Genomic DNA, 20,707 nt, shown 5'->3' with positions numbered 1-20,707 from the left:
GTGCACGTGCAAAATGAAAGACAAAAAAACATAATTAAATAAAATGCCTGATCGCCAGCAAATTAAACCACACGGCTCGACTCCGATCGACTCTAGACGACTCCGAATAACTCCGATGACCCCGACGACTCCTACGACTCCGACCAACTCCGGACAACTCCGGACGACTCCAACCGACTCCGGACGACTCCGACTCCAAAGAACTCCGAATGACTCCGAATGACTCCAGACGACTCCGAACAACTACGAATGACTCCAGACGACTCCGATGACTCCGACAATTCCAACTCCGGATCACTGAAATGACTCCGACGATTCCGACGACTCTGAACGACTCCGGACGACTTCAGGCGGCTCCGGGTAGATCTATTGGTCGAAGTCGGAGTAATAGTCGGAGTTGGATCGGAGTCGTAGGTGCGCTCCAAAAAGCACATCACTAATCGGGACACATTGAATGCGCAAAACACGACAAGAGCAGCACGTGCACGTGTCTCTGGGCGCGACACCACTACACTATTAAGGGTCATTAACCGAACCCGGACTGATGATGATGCGCTTTATCCGTCTCCGGGTAGTTAATGAGCACTGACCTTGAAATGGCAGACGTTCTTCAAGAGCTTTTCAGTTCCAGAAGCAGATTAAAAACGTGTGGGGAATGGCGCCGTTTGAGGCTACCGTGACGTGGTTTGAAGCAAATATAATCATTAAGCGAGACCCATTAAAAAAGCACCAGCAGCTGTCGACCTTTAATCCGGTAGACGGATCATTAAAACGTCTTATCTTAACACCACACCACCTCTGGGGTAGGTTATTTCGGTAGACAATTGATTGCTTATCACGCATAGAAAAGAAAACAAACGATATTTTGTTCATATACAAACATGACCTTATCGCTTTAATTGATTTCATAATTGCAAAAAAAATACAACAAGCTATTGCTCTGCTATTGGTTTTATGTTTGGGGCGTTATACATTTTCCTGCCGTTGGTTAATTAGTCAAGTGGCGTACTACTCTAGCGCCTTGCGTTCTTTGATATCGGGTAACGAGTGTGTGTGTGTTGTTGCTTCACTATTAAATAATTAATGCCCATGCACTAAAAGGTAACGATGGGTGGGGGGAAAGGTTGAATGGGGGTTCGGGGTGGTAAGCGTATAGTTTTAAATAGCTACCAATAATTGTAAACTAACAATAAAAAAAAACATATAATGCGCCCTGCCATGGTCACACACCCGTTGTCGATTGAAATGAAAGGAACTAGAAAGAATGTGTAGGTTTGTCGTTCTTTGGTGTTTGTTTACGTGGAGTTTAGTTTTTCCGCCCGTTTCTTCATTATCCAGAAGTAAACGGAAGGCGCCAGGTGGCGCAACCAGTAGGCTGCGCGCGGTGCAATCGGCGCCAGCATAACATCCTTTTCGTCCCGCGCGATCGCCTTCAGTATGCTGGACGCTGTGTCCTGGGGCGATGCACCTCCCGCCGTTGCGGTGTCCATTTCTACAACATCATATCATTATTTTTTTTTTATATTTTCTTACACAAACCCAAATAAAAACAGAAAAAAATGCAATACTCACTGCCATACGATGCACCGGTCCCGGTAAGCGCGTTCAGCGACAGCGCCGTATTGATGTAACCGGGCGATATCAGCGTCACCTTGATGTTATCCTTCGCCACCTCGGCCCGCAAGCTGTCGCAGAACGCTTGCATCGCATGCTTCGATGCACTGTACGCCGAACGGTGCGGGATGGCAAACTTGCCCTGCACGCTGGAAATGCTCACGATGCGCCCCTCCTTGCGTGCCATCATCGACGGTAGGCAAGCTTTCGTGAGCGCGACCGAGCCGAAGTAGTTGACCAGCATTATCCGTATGTCCACATCGATTGCCGTCGAGAGGGCATCGCCCCGCACACTGATACCGCCGTTGTTGACCAGTATGTCGATGGCGCCGTGTATTTCCAGCACGCTCTGCACCTTGCCGCCGATGCTGTTCAGATCGGAAAGGTCGAGCGGCAGAATTATCGGCGGATGGGTCGGTACGGTCTAGCGGGAGAGAGTGGTGGGGGACAAAGGGGCAACACATTAAATAAAGTGATGGGTTTGAGCAGGGTTGAAAAGCGCATTACCGCATGCAGCTCAAGCAGATCCTTTCGCACCCGTTCCAGCTCATCCTTACGCCGGGCGGCCAGCACTACCTTGCACCCGGCCAGAAAGAAGCTGTGCGCCAACGCTTCCCCCAAGCCCGAGCTAGCGCCAGTAATGAGAACGACCTGTAAAAAATCCAACAGAATACGGTTTACGCCTTTCCAACTGCTTTATGGACCGGAGTTCTCTTACCTTCCCGTTTAAATGGCGCGCGTTCCGTTGTTCCTTCATCATCGTCAGCAGCTTCAGCACTAGACCGGGAATGGCTATCGGTAGGAATAGTGTGGCCAGCAGCCACCAGTAAAGAGACCCAGCGGAACGCTCTGCAAGGTTCTTCATTTTGTTTTCCAGCCGATTCCACTGTTTGCCTTTACTGGTGGTGTTGGGTTGGCCTGTCTAATCTGCTACTGACGACGAACTGGCCACAATCGTTATCTGGCGCTGGGGTGGGATTTTGTAGTTTTAGTCCGCTTGTTTACCTGGCCCGTTGTTTGCCCGTCAGCTGACAGCTGAAGTTCCCTTTTTTTTGAAAACTTCAAAACGGCTCCATGTTTGTTGATCCATAAGGCAACAGTGGGAGGAAAAAAAGGGAATATCTATTGTTTTTGCCGTGTACAGCTGAAAGTAAATCATTTTTGCTGCTTAAATTACTGGGAAACAAATAAAACAACTGTTACCACGCTATTCTCACTTCATATCCCACATTTAATGCCGTTTTTAGTCCAGTTTTCGAAGCAAAAAGATCGTAACGGCTGCCTGCTTGTTTTGTCACCTGTCAAAACGGCGGCCCGCATGAAAAAAAGAGGAAAAGTTTCGTATGATTCATACCCCAGCATTACTAATAAAAGCATCGGGTGTGCGAGCGAGCGAGTTTGGGGTGAATAATTCCGCTAATCCGGAACGGAGAGTGCATTCCAGAACACGAGCATTGGGCGTTTTTGTGTGCGTGCGTGTGTGTGTTGCGTTTTTCATTGTGGCTGGTGGTCGAAGGAACCGAAAAGAGGAAAAGAACACAGCCTCCCTGTATCGTGGTGACCTATCACCCCCCATCCCAAACCCCCCTGTACCTGTTTAATCCTGTAAAGAACGATTCACCATGGGGCTCCTGTCCGTGCCTATGAAGAAACCGTCGGAGGTGGACTTTGCCAAGCCGCTGAAAACGCTCGTCCAAAGCAACTACCGCAACCTGGAGCCGGACCAGCTGAACGTCATCAACGAGGCCATAGCGGAGCTGAATACGCTACGCAACACCGCCGTCTGGAAGGTGTTCGATAAGCAAGAGTCTGGCCTGGAGGTCAACTATCGCTACTACGATCAGCTGTCGGCGCTGGAGTCGAAAATTCCCGTGCAGGAGCTGCAGGTACCGTTCAAGTGGAAGGATGCATTCGACAAGGGATCCATTTTCGGCGGCCGTATAAGCTTGAGTAAGTAACCGTTGGAGGGGGGAGCGATGAGGTGGGCCTGTGGGGCGTTATGTGGATGATTTAATAAATTGAACGCTTACGTGTGCGTTGCTCTCTTCTCTTGTGTCGCAGCACTTACATCGATCGCGTACGAACGGACGTGCGTGCTGTTCAACCTGGCCGCTCTGCAGAGCGCCGTCGCCAGCAGCCAAAGCACCGACACGGACGAAGGGCTCAAGCAGGCGGCGAAACTGTTCCAGCAAAGTGCGTCCATCTTTACCTTCCTGCGAACGCTCGCTTCCGCCACGATACAGGGCGAACCGACGCCCGACCTTTCGCAGGACAGCCTGACCGCGCTCGGCAATCTGATGCTCGCCCAGGCGCAGGAAATGTTCGTCATCAAAGCGATCAAGGACAGCATGAAGGACCTGGTCGTGGCCAAGCTGTGCGCCCAGTGCGAGGAGCTGTACTCGGAGGCGCTGCGCTCGATGCAGCGGGACGGCGTGCGGGCCCTGTGGGACAAGGAGTGGATACCGCAGGTGGCGGGCAGGCAGGCGGCCATGCACGCGCTCACCATGCTGTACCACAGCAAGGTGTCCAAGGCGAACAAAGCGTTCGGCGAGGAGATTAGCCGGCTGCAGAAGGCGGTCGAGCTGTTCAAGACGGCCCAATCGCGCTCCTCGAATCCGACCCTCTTCCAGGAGTACGCGAACCGGGCCCAGAAGAGCCTGGCCGAGGCGAAGAAGGACAACGACTTCATCTACAACGAAGTCATCCCGGACGTGAACAATCTGCCGAGCCCGGGCAAGGCGCAGCTGGCAAAGTGCTCCCGCTGGCGACGCCCCTGAGCGAAGACTTTCACGATCTGTTCGGTGCGCTCGTGCCGGTCGCGGTCAATCAGGCGCTGGCAGCGTGCGAAGGTCGCAAGTCGGAGATGGTCAACGGGGAGATCATGCGGCTGCGGGAAGCGACCTCCGCACTGAATGGGCTGCTGTCGAGCCTGAACCTGCCCGCGATCGTGGAGGTGACCGCTTCGGGCGACAGTTTGCCCCCGTCGCTGCAGGAGAAAGCGAGCGCGGTGCGCGAGAAGGGCGGTATTGCGCAGCTGAAGGAGCTGATCGAACGGCTGCCGGAGCTGTTTACGCGCAACAAGGAGATTCTGGATGAGGTAAGGGTGGCCCCATGTTTTCGGGGTTAGGACACAGTAAAAGTATTCCTCCCTTTTTTTCTTTTTCTTTCAGGCCTTCCGCATGATGGACGAGGAGCGCGACTCGGACAACCAGCTGCGGGCACAGTTTAAGGACCGCTGGACGCGCACCTCCTCCGACAAGCTGGCCGCAACGTTCCGCGCCAACGGGGAAAAGTACCGCACGATCATCAACAACGCGACCGCCGCGGACAAGGTGATCCGTGAGAAGTTTGCCACCCACAAGCACGGCCTGGAGCTGCTGTCGATGACGGCCGACCAGCTGGCGAAGGAGATTCCCTCGGCGGGCGCCGGCAGCAACAGCCAGGCGTCCAACTCTTCCGCCGCCCAGACGCTCCGCTCGCTGATGGAGTCGGTCGAAACGATGAAAGCGGAGCGGGAGTGCATCGAGTCGGAGCTGAAGGGTCTAACGATCGACCTGAAGGACCGGTTCCTCAGTGCTCTGTCCACGGAGGGCGTCATCAACGAGCCGGCCATCTCGCTGTCCGAAATCGGGAAGGTGATCGGACCGCTGCAGGAGCAGGTCGGCGAAACGCTGGCCCGCCAGCAGGTGCTGTCGACGGAGGTGCGCGAAGCGCACGAGCGGTTCGTGTCGGAATCGGGCGTATCGACCGATCAGCGCGATCGCACGCTGTCGGAGCTGGCGGCGGCCTACGATGTGTTTACCGAGCTGCAGGGCTACCTGCAGGAGGGCGAAACGTTCTACAACGGGCTGACGGAGATTCTGCTCGTCTATCAGAGCAAGATCAGCGATTACTGTTTCGCGCGCAAAACCGAAAAGGAAGAGCTGATGAAGGACCTGACGCATGAGTCGAGCCGGCAGGCGTCGGTTGCCCCGACCCCGGTCATTCCAACGCATCACACGTCTACGACGGCAAGCAACGAGCCGGCCAGCACCTCCGCCAGTGCACCGGCCAGTGCCGCTCCTCCGGCCGCTGCTGCTGCTGGTGGTACAGCGCCGGCGCCATATCCGCAGCAGATGCAGGGAATTCCGATGGCCGCTGCGTACGGGGGTAATATGGCAGCGATGGGCGGTTTCACCGGGTACGTGCCTCCGCCGATGCCGCAAGGCTTCAATCCCTACGGTACACTGCCCTATCCGTCGGGTAAGTAAGAGCAGAACCAACAAAAACACCGTGACGAATAATTAATCGGATTTTTTTGTGTTCTTTCAGCCTACACCGGCTTCCCACCGGCAACTATGGTGCCGCCAGCGTACTATGGAACGTATCCGGGTGCGTACGGTGCGCAGCACCATCAACAGCAGCAACAGCAGCAACCGCAGCCGGGTGCACCAGGAGCGCCACCGAACCAGATGGGATGGTAATCGCGGGATCGCTCGCCCTTTTTCCCCCGGCTTATCCGGGTACACACACGCACACATACAAACAAAAGACACACGCTTGCAACTCAGAGCTTAGTTGTGTTGTAAAAGATATGGAATTTGATGTGTGATATGGTTTCAAAGTCTCGTTAGAAAAGCCTACCTACTACCCCCCCCTGTTGTGTATTATTTGATCTTATCTGTTGAAAAAACGCAAAAAAAACTGAACACATGCACACATACACACGCATATACGAATTACACAATTTATAATGAATCTGTGAAAGCTGAGTTAAATATTTCTTGTTCTTCTGTATTGAATCGTGCTGAATAAATTAATGATAACTATATATATTCATAAATATATCTATCGTGTTTAAAGGTTTATATACAATCAAATAATTAATTTAATTTCAGATAAAGGCAAACATTTGCACGTTGAAGGCAAGGAAAAAGCAATTTCGGCTTAATGTGCGTATTAATTTAAATGCGTCGTCCCTATTTAAGCAGCGAATCTGTTATTCAATTAGGGCTAATTTTGTGGCCAGCAAAGCAATAGACGAATTGCTTGTGCGGGAGAGACGCGGGAGAGGAGTTCGGAACGCACCAGTTAGTGTAATGAAATAATATGTTGAATATGATTTGATTGCAGCTTAGATGCCGGGTTTGTTAACAATTTTTGTACAATTTTCTATATTTCGTTACTTCATATGCTTAAAATTGAAGAAAATTTTCACTCTTGCTGTTACTCGGTCCGATTAAATTGTTGCGCCACTGCATGCGTACAATGCGCTTCACGCCATCACTTTACATAACACGTGGTAAGAATACTTTAAAAATTGCATTTAAATAGTAATAGCATAACTAGTGGCAACACTTGCTAATATAACAACACGCCTGATTACTGAACACCGTGTTTGTGTGGTTTGTGGAGGGATCCACAGTGTCTTTGCAAACTGACCGAACACGTGCTGCAACGTTCGACGATCGAACCAGCAATGAAATGCTCTAAAGCCAAAGTACGCATCACAACCGCGTACCGCACATGATTAGCTCCAATTTCTGTGGCCACCGTTTCGAGTTTCAAGTATCCCTGTGTTGGGGGGGAAGGGGGCTTGGGGGATTGTCGGTACGCGCATCCGAATGAAAGCATTTAAATCGCTATGAGATAAATGCATCCACTTAAGCGAAAGATGCTAGATAGTAGCAGCAGATATCCTGACGGGGATTTGGGGTCTGTCTCCCTTTGATGTATGGGGGAGGCCAGTGAAGTTGTTCAAACCATGCCAATCGTGTGCAATTCGCTCAGTCTCGATCGGTGTAGCATGCGTGGTGGAGCTGTCGTTGTCCAGCGAATACTTGAATTACCGTCGTTTCGGGTTCCAGTCGAAGTGCGTTGGTGAAGCTGCTGCAGGTTGTGCGCTCAAGTTTTGCTGGGTTGCCATGGATTTCGACTCAATACTGGATATGTGCGATGGGTTCGGTGCGTACCAGAAGATCATCATCGGGGTGCTGCTGTTTCCCGCCACGTTTCCGTGCGCTTTTCACGCTTACAGGTAGTTTTTTAAAGCAATTTTTGTAATTTTGAGCATTTTTCGATAAATTATTTCAACGATACTTTTAGTAACCTTATAGAATTGCAGTATTAAAACATGCTAATCCCATTCGCATCCTTATTTCTAATAACTCCTTCGTTTAGCCAATTATTTTTAGCAGCAAAGCCGAACCACTGGTGCAAAGTGCCACAATTCGACGGGTTTGACAACCATTTAGCGGATCTACTGAAAAATATTAGGTAATTTATGTGTCAACTAGGGTTGTGTGTTTCATGATTTTTTCCCAAAGATTTATTCAAATGAATCTTTGGAACTGAGTGATCCAAATCTGGATCGAATCTCCAAAGATGTATGAATCTCTAAACATTCAAAACCCGCTAAATATATAGAGTATGAGTTTCTAAAGAATATTCAAAGAATTTTGAATAAGTATTAGGTGAATTTGAATGAATCTTTGAAATGATTTAATTAATCTGAATCTCGTTTGGAAAGATACAAGAAACTTAAAGATTCCTCAATCTTAGATCTCGGAAGATTCATGAATTTTAAAGAAATAATATATCTCGAAAAATTCACGAATCTCTAGAGATTCTTTGATCTCAAGGGTTCATAAATATCTAAAATATTTGGAGAGCTTTTCATTATTGTTATTATTCTTCTTTTTGGTGTAACAACCTACGTGGTCATGTCAAGCCTACACATGCTTTCGAGACTTCTTCGCTAGTACCACGCAGCCAGATAAGTTGTTTTGCTACGGGAAGATGGTCCATGCAGGGTTTGAACCCACAACAACAAAATATTCATGAAACTCAACACTAGTATGAATTTATCGATATTCATGAATATTTAAAGTATCCATCATCTTCGGATGAATAGATCTCCGGTACACAACAAGCATTGATCAGCAAAAACATGACTGAAAATATTTGGATACTGATTCATAAATCTATAGATTCCTATGAGAGATTCTCCAAAGATTCTTTAATCGGTATAGATTCATGTTTCTTAGAAGTTCATGAACCTTTAATGTTTTGTGAATATTTAGAGATTCAAACATCTTTGCAGATTAATAAATATCAAAATGTAAAGTTTCGATTCAAAGATTCACTTAGAATATTCATTCAGATTCATACATCTGAATCAGAGTTACCCATCTCAAATTCCAACCCTCTCCAAAATTCCTGATTTAGGACAAATTACTTCCTGTCCCGAAAAAAGCCTCACCCCCACACACTAATTCTGCAACGTCAATTAACGTCTATTTTTCTAATTTATCTAATCATTTCCCGCCGGATTTCGTTGATCGCTTGCCAGCATACCCCAGCTACCATACTCGGACGGTACGACCGGGTACTCCAAATGTTCCATGTATTTGCGCAACTATTCCGAAATTGCCAGTCACTTACGTTCGGCGGCTGGAAATGTGTCCTTGGAGCAGTTGTCACCCCCGAACGGTATCACCAGCTGCCGGCACGGCTGGTCCTACGATCAATCCATCTTCAACTCAACCGTAGTAACGGATGTAAGTAACAATGGAAGCGGCGGAAAGGATACTTGAAATGATTCTACCGTTATGTGGTACCCCTGGTTCCTACCTTCTATTCAGTGGAATTTGGTATGTGATCGAGACTTTGACACTACGACGGCATTGATGGTGTTCGGTGTTGCCGGTTTGATCGGTAATCTCGGCTTCGGGTACATGCAGGACTACTGGGGACGGAAGCTTTCCTTCTTCCTTTGCCTGGTGGTGCAGGTAACGGCCGGTGCAGTTGGTGCAGCCATGTGGAGCTACGGATCGTGGTTGGTGACGCGCATCGTCGTGGGACTAACCGTACCGGCAATCCTGTCGAGTCCTTACATGTTGGGTAGGTTTTGCCAACCTTGATCCTAAGGTCACAAGGATATCAAACATGTGATCTTTCTTTTCAGCGATCGAGCTAGTCGAACCAAAGCGTCGCAACTTTTGCACCATCATCTCCAACATTGCGTACTCTGTCGGGCTGGTGCTGCTGTCGGTGATCGTGTACTACGAACGTGACTGGCGCTCCCTGTCGATCGCCGTTTCCCTCCCGCTGTTGGTTCTGTTTCTCTTCTACACACTGATCCCGGAGTCACCGCGCTGGCTTGCCGCCCGTGGCAAGTACAGCCAGGCACAGCGGATTCTTCTCAAAATGGCCAGGTAGGTGTGTCCATTTGCTGCCCACATTAACCGTTCCGACTAATCCGATGCGATGCTCACAAAGGGTGAATGGAAAAACGATCGACGACGGCTATCGGAAGCTGCTGGACGAGCGTATCAAGGCACTGTCGCTGGAAGATGCTCCGGAACATCCGGCCACAGACGAGACGGCAAACTCGCACGCGCACGAAATAGGGCTGCGGCATCTTTTCGACAAGCCGCAGATGCGCCGCAAGACCACGTTCGTAGCGTTCATCTGGCTGACCAACACGAGCGTTTACGTGGGCCTGAGCTACTATGCGCCAGCGCTTGGGGGAGACGAGATCTTTAACTTCTTCCTGGCCGGGCTGGTAGAGCTGCCGACGTACATTGTGCTGTGGCCCAGCCTGAACCTGTTCGGGCGCCGGGGTGTACTGTTTACCACGATGGTGATCGGTGGGCTGGCCTGTGCATTCACGATCATTCCGCAAGGTAAGGTTTCACTAGCACGATCATTCATCAGCCGGTTGGCACGCAAAAAACGTTGAGAAGATCTCATCCAGACAAGATCCAGAAGATCCAGACAAGAAAAGATCATGATATTCTCTGCGAAGCCTTACAACCGCAACGACTGCATTAAGCCAGTAGGTAATCAAGTTTGATTCTGATCAGATGATCAACAGATTGGAGAGTCAATTTGTGAAAGACATTGGAGCTCTCCGAGGTAGCGCATTGCAGTCTACCGACATGTAGGATGTGGACAACTCCAGGAAACTATTCGATCTGTCGTAGACGTATCAAGTTCGACTTTGATCAACCCATTGGAGTTAGGAGTGACTCAAAAGCTCTCGGAAGTCGCGTATTTCAGTCTACCATCAGGGAGACAACTTCAGGAAACTAATCGTTCTTTTTGGAAACTAATCGTTTTCTTGTCTCGGTTTTTCGTATTTAAATCCTTTTATTTGAACAGCCCATTCGATGGTCATTGCAAATTACTAATTTCATGCCCCAAGTTCCGAAGCCTTATCTTCCTCACTATTATCCGGCATTGTAATGACTTGGTCTCTTGGTGACCATATGCCGTCTGTTCCCGCGTTGTAATTCGATACGTATAGATTATTCATGCACTCCTTCTTATATTACACTCTCCGCGAGCGTGAGTTCAGCGTCCTCTATCGATCGGTGGTTGTTATCCCCCTGCTTGTCTTTCAGGTCGCACCACCACGCTCATACTGTACTGCATCGGCAAAATGGGTGTTTCGTCCGCGTTCGTCGTCGTTCCGCTGACCGCATCGGAAATCTATCCAACCGTGATACGCGGGCTGGGAATGAGCTTCTGTTCTGTCGTCGGCATGCTCGGCCCGATCGTCATACCGCTGATGAACTACACGGTGCGTTGCAAAGCGACAAGTTTCCTGTTTCTGCCACAGATTACATTAACCCCTCCGGGTATCGTCACTCCCTTTCTCCTTCCTTCCTCTTTCTCTCTCTCACTCATACAGGGCAAGGAAAACGTGGCCATTCCGTTGGTCATAATGGGTCTCGCGCTGACGGCCGGCGGTATAGCGAGTTTGTTCCTGCCGGAGACGAAAAACATGCCACTGCCCCAGACGCTGGCCGATGGGGAAAAGATCACACTGACCAACCCGTTTCAGGTTCCGTTCTACAGCAGGAAACGAACGCACCCGGTGAAACAGTAGCAGTAACCGCGCGCGCAGCAGTAGTGTTCGGAAAAGTCCCACGCGCAACGTACAGGGCGTTATGCGCGTGGGGCACTAAAGCGTTGGATGTTTCATTTACAGTAAGAGTTGGTTTTATTGTTAAAAAAAACGCAGGAAAATGTACACACTTCATTGCAATGCGCAAGATGTGTGAGTGTGTATGTTGTACGTTATTCGCTAAATGTTTGTCTGCTTGATTATCAATAACTATTGCACGCTCGCCGATTTGCTGTAGCAGCTAGCTCTGTTTCCACTTTAGTTGGTAAGTTATTAGAATCATGTTCCATATATCTTCTATTGTCAAACGATGGCTGCACACCACACACGCACGCATACATAATTGTTTTCTCAAAAATACTACACACCGATTGGACTCGTTGGTTTTTTGGTTTCACTGGGTTTGCTCTGTTAGCGTTTCTCCAATTCTATTTGATTTTATTTTTAATCTTCTTCTTATAGATTCGTTTCTTAAATAGTGTTTTCATCTCCGTTATCCAGTATTTATGTTATCAGGGAAAACATTATATAAAACATTATACTGTTCTGTGTAGGTGTATCGATGGATAATATAATATGATTTTTTTTAAATATTGGACTGGTTTGGTATTTGTTTTTGCAACTGTAAGTAACGCTTGTAAAGATATTCTTATCCGCAAAGCCATTCACAGGAGAGCCCGCCCGCCCTCTCCAAGCATATTCGTATGGAGAATTCGAACGAACGAACGATGGTTTCATGGGTAAATAAATAGATCATCACCATTATTACATGGAGCAGCTAGCAACATTACACACACACACTGAAGCATCTGCACGCTGTATAGATAAAGGTTTGGTTTGCTGCTGCAGTGACATTTGGTGGTGTACAACAATATTTGGTAGTTATTATCATTAGTACGAGGGGGTACATTTCAAAAGGGCACATGCTTAAAATATATATTTGCCTTACACCGGAACACAGCTCCTAGCGGTACGAAATCTGAAAACATCGTTTGTATGTATGTTAGCCTCACTGGTATCATCTTTTTTGGATCTCGTTTCTACAAGCCCTTATCACAAACATTGCGCCTCGGAAAAAAGTCGTATGAATCACCACGTACTGGTTAAGTTCGCGTTTTCTTCTTCAGACACCAACAAAAAAACAATCTGATAACATGCGTTTGATAACAGTACAAGCAACGCTAGCAATGGTAAAGAGGAAACAAAATTCCGTACGCAATTCGACACTGGATTCTATTCAGCGTGTTTCTTATAGCTGTCGTATATTTTTGTTAAGTTTCTGCTTGTTTCTTAGTTCATCAATTATTCCACCACCGTATTTATATGCTGTATGCGTGAAGGTGCAATAATGCGAGTCCAAATGCGGGCTCACCCCTTCTAACAAGGCTTCAAAACAAAAACAAAAAATGTAACGTTTGAATCACTCCCAGACGTTCCATCGTAACCTCACAACACAAAGCAAGATAAGCCTCACGGCATTCGTATGACACGGTGCAAAAACTGTCAACGCTTATCGTTTAGGGGGAAAGCTTAAGTAGCATTATTCCGGGTGCGACTTTATACGGTGATGAAATTTATATGCAGGGCAGATTATATTCCACCTTCAAGCGGCAAATTATTCTTACCGAATGCAATCAAAAGAAGAAGAAAAAAAATAACGAAAGATGTTGAAAAAGAAAGAATTGAGAACCTTTTAAATTCAGTCATAAATTCAAAGGGTTCTCACACATGTTAATGGATGAGCGTAAGCAGAGATTCGTACGCGCATCTTGTGTTTGCATAGCAGCTTAGCTCAAACGGTAATTAGAAACACCTAGAGTGAGGGGGGAAATTATTCCACGCACACAAACACACATATGGCATAGTGGGTTATCAATCTAACAACGCTGCATTAGAAATCCAATATTATCCGATAAAAGCTGACCCGAAACAAAAGCAAGGATGCAGCTCCAATTCGTACCACAATTCAATTCGTTTGGAATGAACGCTTGATAGTCAACGAAAGAGTTAATGAAACTAACAAAACAAAAAAAAAAACAGTAGCACAAACAACCTGATCTACCTCCCACGGAGCGCAGCTTAATCACGCGACGCACCGATGATGGTGAGAATGTACAGGAAGATGTTCACAATGTCCAGGTAGAGGTTCAGCGCGGCAAAGATGTACTCCTCCGGGCTGATCGAGTACTTGTGCTCACCGCCAAGCATTAGCTGCGTATCGTACACCAGATAGATCGAGAAGATCAGCGCACCGGCCGACGCGTACACGAGCGTGATCGTTTTGCCCGGGAAGAAGATCGCGATCAGCCCGAACAGCATCAGGATCAGCACGGCCACGAACAGAATGCCGCCCATCACGGTGAAGTCCCACTTGGTTTGGAAGGCGAACAGCGTCAGTCCGAGACAGACGGCTGCCGTTATGCCTACCGCCAGCATGACCTTGGGGTGGGATTGGAAGGGAGAGCAAAGCGGTGGGCGGTGTTAGGATCACGATTCTTTTTTGTTTTTTTGCACTAAAAAACACTTTTCTACAGTAGAATCGCTTACCTCTTGCGAGCTGAAGTTGGCCGTTGTAACGCCGAGCAGGAACGCTTGGGCTAGTGTAAAGAGCGTCAGGAAGATAAAGTTCATCGGTGCCTTTCGGCGCACATCGCCGCAGCAGGCCATGGAGATCAGCGTGACAACCATCACACCGAGCGCGATCCAAAACATTTCCGGATGATTTTGCACCCATAGCTTTGTCGGCCGGTGGTACAGGAACAGCGTGATGAAGCCCAGTGTAATTGCCAGTTGAACCTGAAGCGAATGAAAAAGTGGCACACAAAACACAAAAAATAACCATTAGTAAAAAAGTAAACATAAAACAGGCACAGCAAATAGCCCAACCTACCGTGAGGATGGAGTACACCTTCCGGATGAAACCGCGCCGTATCGATTGGTCGTTAAACTCGAAGCCCTTGACGCTGCCCGTCTCGGGATCGTAGGCGGCACCGTACGCACCGGGCATGGCTGGCGGTGGCTGTACGAAGCCGGGCTGCGGTGGATAGCCGGGTTGGGGCGGGTAGCCCGGTTGCTGTGGTGGATAGCCGGGGATGTAGCCGCCCGAAGGGTAGCCCGGTTGCTGCGGTGGATAACCGGGTTGCTGCGGTGGATAGTTCGGATTGTAGCCGGGCTGCTGCGGATACTGACCACCGTAGTACGCTTGATTAGGGTCTGTGAGCACGGAGCACGCAGAGAATGCAGGAAAAGGAAAGCACCGGAAGCGTTATTAGTCAAGGAATTGTCACACCGGCCCGAAATATTAAAAGTTTTAACGTCACGCTAACACACAAACACACAAATGACAGGATCGTCCCGTGAGGTGGTCCGTTTAATACAAATAAATCACACACCTGGAATGTTCCTGAAATGAGTGGAATCTTTACCCGGGGTGCAATATTGCGCCACATTAAAATCAAGCTTCTTTATTTGAAGGTGGGATTGATTTTGCTTTAAACGGACCACATCCACCACGCATCACACAGACGTGAATCCAAGGCTACTTTTCACGTTCCACATCTACACCACACCTTCGCTGGACATGCACACTAACAGAAACCTTTGCCTACACAAATGATGATTCCGTACCGTATACTATTTTGTGCCTCGCGCTAATGTGTTACAAATTAAGTTTCTAATTAGAGTTTACAAAACTCAGTCTCAGTCAGCACAAACTTCAAGTAACGACAAACGTGCACTCGCTAGCCTCTCAGCTGGACGTATGAGCGTGTGGTACAATTTTCAAACAACTTCAACCGCAAAACCCAAACGTTTTTTTAGACTTCCTACAAAATCTACACATGTTTCAATGTGCGTTTCTGAGTTGTAGTTGGTTCAGCTGCACCCTCTCCACAGGGTACTGGGCTCGTGTGTATGGATGTTCCGCAGTGTTAGAATTGTGAGTTGTATCGTGTAACATGTGGTCGTCTTCCCCTACTACTCGTGCGTTATTTGGTTTTATGAATCATTAAAAAAACTTTAAAATCGAATCGAACATTGTTACATCGTTGTAAGTGAGTTGTTCCCAGGCTCGTTTAAAGCGAAACGGAAACGGGGCAGCAAAGATGAGTTAAAATGAGTAGGAAAGGTAGTGGTTTTGCATCACAGTAAAGCATTACCCAGTTAGTAGTGAGAAGTTCTTGTGATAGTAGGAGAGAAAAACAACTCCAATAAATCATGCATTGATAAATGGACAGGCGAGAGTAGTATAGTTAAGAGAAATAACGAAAACGAAAAAAATCGTAAACAAAACCTTGATAATATCCTCCTCCTTGATAAGCCATCTCTCTCTCCCTTGTCTGTCTGTTCTTGGTTGGGAAAGGGGTTGGAAGAATTTCCCCCGGTTTCAGAACCGTTTACACACTTTCACACAAAATGAGTGATTCACTCCTCGGCCCGCTGCGGGTTCTAACTTCTCAATGCGCGCTCTCTCTCTCTCTTTCTTTTAGCGGTCACGAGGGTTGCGCGATTCGTGTAGGGCTGGGAGGAGGGTTGTGCAGTTTAATTCAATTACAAGCCACCTGCTTAAATAGGGAAGGAAAAAAAGCAAAAACAAAAACAGTTCATTAAAACCCTTTTCGGCGTAACTTCAATTCTTCTGTCTTCGAAAATGCTCGATGCTTTCGGCGGCCTAGCAATTTCTATCTTATCCGCATGACACCCGGGGATGACTGTTTGTGTCAACAACCGTGTGTGTTAATGCCTTTGTTGATGTTACATTTGCACATTTAGCTGAATCTGTAGCGCATTGCAGTAGGCCGGCTTAACACAACACTCCTCATCCTTCCTGCGGTTACATTGGTAACCGCCGCCCTCCCGGGAGGGAGGAGAAGATTCGAAAATTCTAGACTGATCCTAGAAGCCGGCGCTTTTTATCTAGAATTTTGCGATGTTTCTCCTCCCCCACGGGACCATTATAACTGGGAAAGCAGTACCATTTTCGCCCATGTTCTTCATCTGATGCAACAAAGGGCGGCGTTTGCAAACGGATTGCGTTTTATGCTTTTTTTCACGATGTGTTGCACTAAAAGTCAAGGTCCCAAATTGAGCACAACACAACACGCATATACGCGCCAGATGACCGCACAAATGTATGCACAAACACACATACGCATAGTCACACATACATTACAAAAAAGATAACAAATATTGTAGCACAAACATAGTAGTGTCCGGTTGAATTCGCTTACCTTGCATTTTATCTTTGCTTCGAGGAGATTTTTTACGTTTTTTTAATGTTTTTGCACACCAGGTAATCTGCAACGATCAGGTGGAAGAATAACAGGGGGTTGGAGTAAAATACACTGCACAGTAGAGGCAAAGCCCAGCTAATCATGAAGCATGTACTTGACGAGTATGGCAGAATTCAATGAGTGCTTGTGCGCGCGGGTGGGGAAGTGGTGCTACTAAAATTGACTACCACCACCACCACCTCCTTTGTGATGATGCACTACAGCAAACGGGTGGGGGGGAGGTGTAGGCAAAAAAAAGTCATCAAAAAGCACCACCATTGAAATGGTACCGCGAATTCACACGCACCCACACATACACGGCGAGCGGAAAACAAAAACAAACGAGCAGAACGGAGGCCACTATGCAAATGGAGCGAGAAAAAAGCCAGAAAACTATCGATTCCCCCTTGTCATGACTCATGCGGGCTATATATGGACCAGTGTCCACTGTTTTTAGTGGATGGTGCCTTTGGTGGCTTTTCTTGCTAATCAAAACATCGTTGGACTTATCTGGCAAACCCACCAGCTTACCTTATCAGTCTGCGAGTTCCGTCGGCGTCGGATGAGTCGTTCGGGGGTAATTCGAGATTTCTATGCTCAACAGCCAAACACTGCTAGTGCAAGGGTACACTTTCTCGAGAAGCGCTAGAACTGCCGGAGCGGTATTGCGTGTTGTTTCTTCTATTGAACGGGCGCACACACTAACAAAACCGATCGCTGTGTTGCTTTGTGGACAACTGACGCAGCGAAAGTCTGGTTGCTTCTGGGCGGTTCGGCCAGCGCCATTTTGACAGCTGAGCGGTTTGACATTATGGGCGCTTGTTTACCTTTTTCAACTGCGATTTTGTAAAAAGGTTTGATTAAAATGGTTTACTGAAATGTAGCACCTTTTTCATCAATTATTTTTTCAAATCTATTTAAATAAAAGGTTGTCTAAAAACCGAGACAATAGATCGAAATAGCCGAGAATAGCTTTCCGGAGTTTTGGACAGTCTATGCAGGGGTGCTCAACATCATCTAACAGAATTTTCGTGAATGTTGTTGTTTGAATAGTTAATAGAGGCTTTGGCTCCCACGGAGTCCTTTCGCCTCTTATCTTTTTGGAATTAAATTTTACGCGAATATTTTTTTTAAAAGACCAAAAAGCGTTTCAACTTTTTTTGGGAACTCGGAATTATATCTACAGGACTCCGATTTTGCGTTTGGAATCGGAATTATATCGGGTAGTTCCGGAATCATGGCCATGTTGTACGCATGGAAACGGACGACCCAGCCCGTAAAGTCTTTTTAGGCCGTCCACAAGGACAGAGGAGGCGTGGTAGGCCCAAATTGAAGTGGCAAGATGGCGTGGAGGCGTCCACCATTAAGGCCGGGATAACGGACTGGCAGACGAGGGCGCGAGACCGTGAGCGGTTTCGGACACTCCTGAGGCAGGCCAAGACCGCAAAGCGGTTGTAGCGCCGGGTAAGTAAGTAAGTAAGTTCCGGAATCAATACGGAATCAGAATCGGTATCGACCCGGCAAACGCAATCAGCTCCAGGATCGGTATCAGAATTGGCTCCGAAGTCAGAATCAGTTCTGGAATTGAAATCAGAGGTTTCAGAAACGAATCCTGTCTCGGAATCTCCATGAGAATGGATCGTTTACAAGTATATTTTGATTCTTTGCCGCTATCAATACAATCGTGGCCCTAACGCCGATTCTCATAGAGATGCAGAAAACTGACACAGAGTCCGGAGCCGATTCCGATTCGGGAGCCAGTTTCGGCCCTACTATCCGGAATTGATTTAGAAAACTTCAGAGCTTGCCGGAATCGATTCCGACGATATCTTCATTTTTCCTCTCACTAATTTCATCATTTCTGATGGAGTTTGTAGAGTATGGAGTTTCTTTTTCTTGTCACATTCGCAAAAAAAAGCAGGTGATATGCAAATCAACATTGCAAACGATTTGATACAGCCATGTAAAGTCGTTGTGAAAGTTTATTTTTACGGTTTCCCACATTCAGCAGATTAGCTTCATTAGAACCAATGAATAGACCATCCGCGTACCGGTGATCGTTACATGAAGGGGAGGATAAATACATTTTTCGATATATTGAGAGGTATGCGTATGGTGCTGCCTGCCCGCCTGCCTGTCGTACGACAGTGGAGCACGCAGGGTTGAGTAGATTGGCCACGGAACTGAATCATACTCACGGTTAAAGAGCTAACTGTGTGCGTCGTGTGTCCTTTACGTGCAAGACCCGCGTGTAAGTTTCAATCGCTCCTACGTACACATTACCGTTGCAGTTCGTTAGCAGTTCATGCCCTAAAACACAGCTTTCGCTACCGCCATCATTTAGACCACCCTAATACATCTTCGTACTATAACATACTCACACACACACAAACAACACACAGATCGTTTCGAAAAAATGTACGTCGAAAGCGCTTCAATTCCTCGATGCCCCAATGATGGAGAGGATGTGAAGGAAAATGTTAATCACGTCCAGATACAGACACAGCGCCGCAAACACGTACTCCTCCGGGCTGATGGAGAACTTGTGACTGCCACCCATCATGATCTGCGTGTCGTACACCAGATAGAAGGAGAAGAGCAGCGCACCGCACGAGGAGTAAACAATTTGCATCGTTTTGCCCGGGAAAAACATGGCAATCAGACCGAACAGGAACAGTACCACGACGGCCGTGAACAGGATGCCGCCCATCATCGTAAAGTCCCACTTGGTTTGGAAGGCGAACAGCGTGAGCCCGAGACAGACGGCCGCCGTTATGCCGAATGCTAACAGCACCTGGAGAGGTGGAGAGAAATTGTGGACCTTAGAAAAAGAGCTCGCTCGTTTACCGGACGATAACGTTTACCTCTTCCGATTTGTAGGTCGCAGCAACCATCGATACCAAGAAAGATTCCGCAAAGGTAAACAAGCCCAGAAAAATGAAATTGGCCGGTGCCTTACGGCGCAGCTCACCGCAGCAGGAAATGGCAATCATCGTGCCGATCATCACCAGGAACGCAATCCAGAACAGTGACGGATTGCGGCGAATAAACAGCTGTGTCGGCTCATGGTTCATGACAAAGGCAACAAACACGAACGTGATCGATAGTTGCAGCTGGTGACGGAGGCGAAAAAGAAAAAAAAACAGCAATAATGCAATTAACAAACAGTAAAGCAAACACCGTACTCGAGACACTTACGGTCAAGATGGAGTACACCTTCTTGATGAAACCACGGCGGATGGTTTGATCGTTAAAATCGAACCCCTTGACCGTGGCGGATTCCGCATCGTACGGCGAGTAACCGTCCGGCGAGCCAGCCGATGGCGCGAACGCGCTCGGGTGAAAGCCGGGCTGCATTCCGGGCTGCTGCGGGGCAAACCCGATACCATATCCTGGCTGTTGCTGCGGATAGGACGTACCACTGCTGAAGAACTGCTGCTGATCCCCTGCCAAAGTAAACAATGGGTACAATTGGATGATGCAGAAGAGAAAAAAAATTGATGATGTAGCACCGAAGCTGCAGGTCGCTTGGGTGGTTCGGTGTACCGTGGGAGGATTTCCCGGACGTCGAACGTTTTGCCCGAGACGGGGATTCCTTACCTTGCATCGTTAAGCCGTCAATATTACACTGGATTAAGCAATATAAAAGTATATGACTAATTTTCTATGCTCTGCGTAGATTCGTGTTTTTCTTCTCGTCTCCTCCACTCCATTGGAATGACGTCTGCCTTGACAGATCAGGAAAGACTATGGTGCCAACAGGGGACATAGTCAAACAAAACGGTGCAATTGAATTTCTGAGAATTTAAATATTTTGAAACCAAAACAATAAAAATAAAATAAAAGAATTAAATGTAAAAACATGTCGTTTCGAACATGATTTCTGGATTTTGCTAGTAAATTGAAAGGGTTAAGTGAAAATATGGTTTCG

At 47.6% G+C, this 20,707-nt stretch overlaps 5 protein-coding genes across 10 annotated transcripts; 2 read left to right on the top strand and 3 right to left on the bottom strand.

The window, feature by feature from the left end:
* Positions 1 to 863: 863 nt before the first annotated feature.
* On the bottom strand, positions 864 to 2,652 carry LOC120898450 (dehydrogenase/reductase SDR family protein 7-like). The gene is made up of 4 exons (XM_040304312.1): positions 2,333 to 2,652; positions 2,122 to 2,265; positions 1,573 to 2,038; positions 864 to 1,492 (listed from the first exon to the last, which is right to left on the bottom strand). Exons 1-4 carry the CDS (start codon positions 2,477 to 2,479, stop codon positions 1,296 to 1,298), a joined length of 954 nt encoding a protein of 317 aa, XP_040160246.1. The 5' UTR covers positions 2,480 to 2,652; the 3' UTR covers positions 864 to 1,295.
* Positions 2,653 to 2,944: 292 nt separating this feature from the next.
* LOC120898447 (programmed cell death 6-interacting protein) lies at positions 2,945 to 6,440 on the top strand. Its single transcript, XM_040304303.1, is given in 5 exon segments — positions 2,945 to 3,564; positions 3,676 to 4,365; positions 4,368 to 4,711; positions 4,785 to 5,856; positions 5,926 to 6,440. Coding segments are annotated over 5 exon segments (2,586 nt in total). The 5' UTR covers positions 2,945 to 3,236; the 3' UTR covers positions 6,078 to 6,440.
* Positions 6,441 to 7,281: 841 nt separating this feature from the next.
* On the top strand, positions 7,282 to 13,543 carry LOC120898448 (beta-alanine transporter). The gene is made up of 8 exons (XM_040304304.1): positions 7,282 to 7,630; positions 7,774 to 7,869; positions 8,945 to 9,152; positions 9,237 to 9,495; positions 9,560 to 9,809; positions 9,874 to 10,280; positions 11,001 to 11,179; positions 11,291 to 13,543. The coding sequence occupies exons 1-8, from the start codon at positions 7,518 to 7,520 to the stop codon at positions 11,486 to 11,488; spliced, it is 1,710 nt and encodes a 569-aa protein (XP_040160238.1). The 5' UTR covers positions 7,282 to 7,517; the 3' UTR covers positions 11,489 to 13,543.
* On the bottom strand, positions 11,584 to 17,524 carry LOC120898449 (protein lifeguard 1-like). 6 transcript variants are annotated; one of them, XM_040304305.1, is made up of 6 exons: positions 17,308 to 17,524; positions 16,735 to 16,801; positions 15,798 to 16,068; positions 14,397 to 14,719; positions 14,054 to 14,302; positions 11,584 to 13,945 (listed from the first exon to the last, which is right to left on the bottom strand). In XM_040304305.1, the coding sequence occupies exons 3-6, from the start codon at positions 15,826 to 15,828 to the stop codon at positions 13,586 to 13,588; spliced, it is 963 nt and encodes a 320-aa protein (XP_040160239.1). In that variant the 5' UTR covers positions 15,829 to 16,068; positions 16,735 to 16,801; positions 17,308 to 17,524; the 3' UTR covers positions 11,584 to 13,585. The 6 variants fall into 6 exon arrangements, with proteins under 6 accessions (XP_040160239.1, XP_040160240.1, XP_040160243.1 ...); XM_040304306.1 differs by having other exon boundaries at positions 15,798 to 16,065; XM_040304309.1 differs by lacking the exon at positions 15,798 to 16,068.
* Positions 17,525 to 18,725: 1,201 nt separating this feature from the next.
* On the bottom strand, positions 18,726 to 20,544 carry LOC120908587 (protein lifeguard 1-like). The gene is made up of 4 exons (XM_040319766.1): positions 20,377 to 20,544; positions 19,975 to 20,222; positions 19,641 to 19,889; positions 18,726 to 19,570 (listed from the first exon to the last, which is right to left on the bottom strand). Exons 1-4 carry the CDS (start codon positions 20,381 to 20,383, stop codon positions 19,211 to 19,213), a joined length of 864 nt encoding a protein of 287 aa, XP_040175700.1. The 5' UTR covers positions 20,384 to 20,544; the 3' UTR covers positions 18,726 to 19,210.
* Between the last annotated feature and the right edge of the window lie 163 nt (positions 20,545 to 20,707).

The sequence above is a fragment of the Anopheles arabiensis genome, chromosome 2 (genome assembly GCF_016920715.1).
Source record: "Anopheles arabiensis isolate DONGOLA chromosome 2, AaraD3, whole genome shotgun sequence".
NCBI classification, from domain to species: Eukaryota; Metazoa; Arthropoda; class Insecta; order Diptera; family Culicidae; genus Anopheles; species Anopheles arabiensis.
The sequence above is the reverse complement of the archived record's forward strand: the minus strand, read 5'-3'. Positions and strand labels throughout refer to the sequence as shown.

What these genes read in the sequence shown, in the direction of transcription:
- LOC120898450 (XM_040304312.1), bottom strand. Translation starts at nt 2,479, where the DNA reads ATGAAGAACCTTGCAGAGCGTTCCGCTGGGTCTCTTTACTGGTGGCTG. An exon ending in CGCGCCATTTAAACGGGAAG is followed by an intron (nt 2,266 to 2,332) that starts GTAAGAGAACTC and finishes GATTTTTTACAG; the next exon opens with GTCGTTCTCATTACTGGCGC. An exon ending in ATCTGCTTGAGCTGCATGCG is followed by an intron (nt 2,039 to 2,121) that starts GTAATGCGCTTT and finishes CTCTCCCGCTAG; the next exon opens with ACCGTACCGACCCATCCGCC.
- LOC120898448 (XM_040304304.1), top strand. Translation starts at nt 7,518, where the DNA reads ATGGATTTCGACTCAATACTGGATATGTGCGATGGGTTCGGTGCGTAC. An exon ending in GATCTACTGAAAAATATTAG is followed by an intron (nt 7,870 to 8,944) that starts GTAATTTATGTG and finishes ATCGCTTGCCAG; the next exon opens with CATACCCCAGCTACCATACT. An exon ending in ATTCACGATCATTCCGCAAG is followed by an intron (nt 10,281 to 11,000) that starts GTAAGGTTTCAC and finishes CTTGTCTTTCAG; the next exon opens with GTCGCACCACCACGCTCATA.
- LOC120898449 (XM_040304305.1), bottom strand. Translation starts at nt 15,828, where the DNA reads ATGGCTTATCAAGGAGGAGGATATTATCAAG. An exon ending in AGGTGTACTCCATCCTCACG is followed by an intron (nt 14,303 to 14,396) that starts GTAGGTTGGGCT and finishes CATTCGCTTCAG; the next exon opens with GTTCAACTGGCAATTACACT. An exon ending in CCAACTTCAGCTCGCAAGAG is followed by an intron (nt 13,946 to 14,053) that starts GTAAGCGATTCT and finishes TCCCACCCCAAG; the next exon opens with GTCATGCTGGCGGTAGGCAT.
- LOC120908587 (XM_040319766.1), bottom strand. An exon ending in AGGTGTACTCCATCTTGACC is followed by an intron (nt 19,890 to 19,974) that starts GTAAGTGTCTCG and finishes CTCCGTCACCAG; the next exon opens with CTGCAACTATCGATCACGTT. An exon ending in CGACCTACAAATCGGAAGAG is followed by an intron (nt 19,571 to 19,640) that starts GTAAACGTTATC and finishes CCACCTCTCCAG; the next exon opens with GTGCTGTTAGCATTCGGCAT.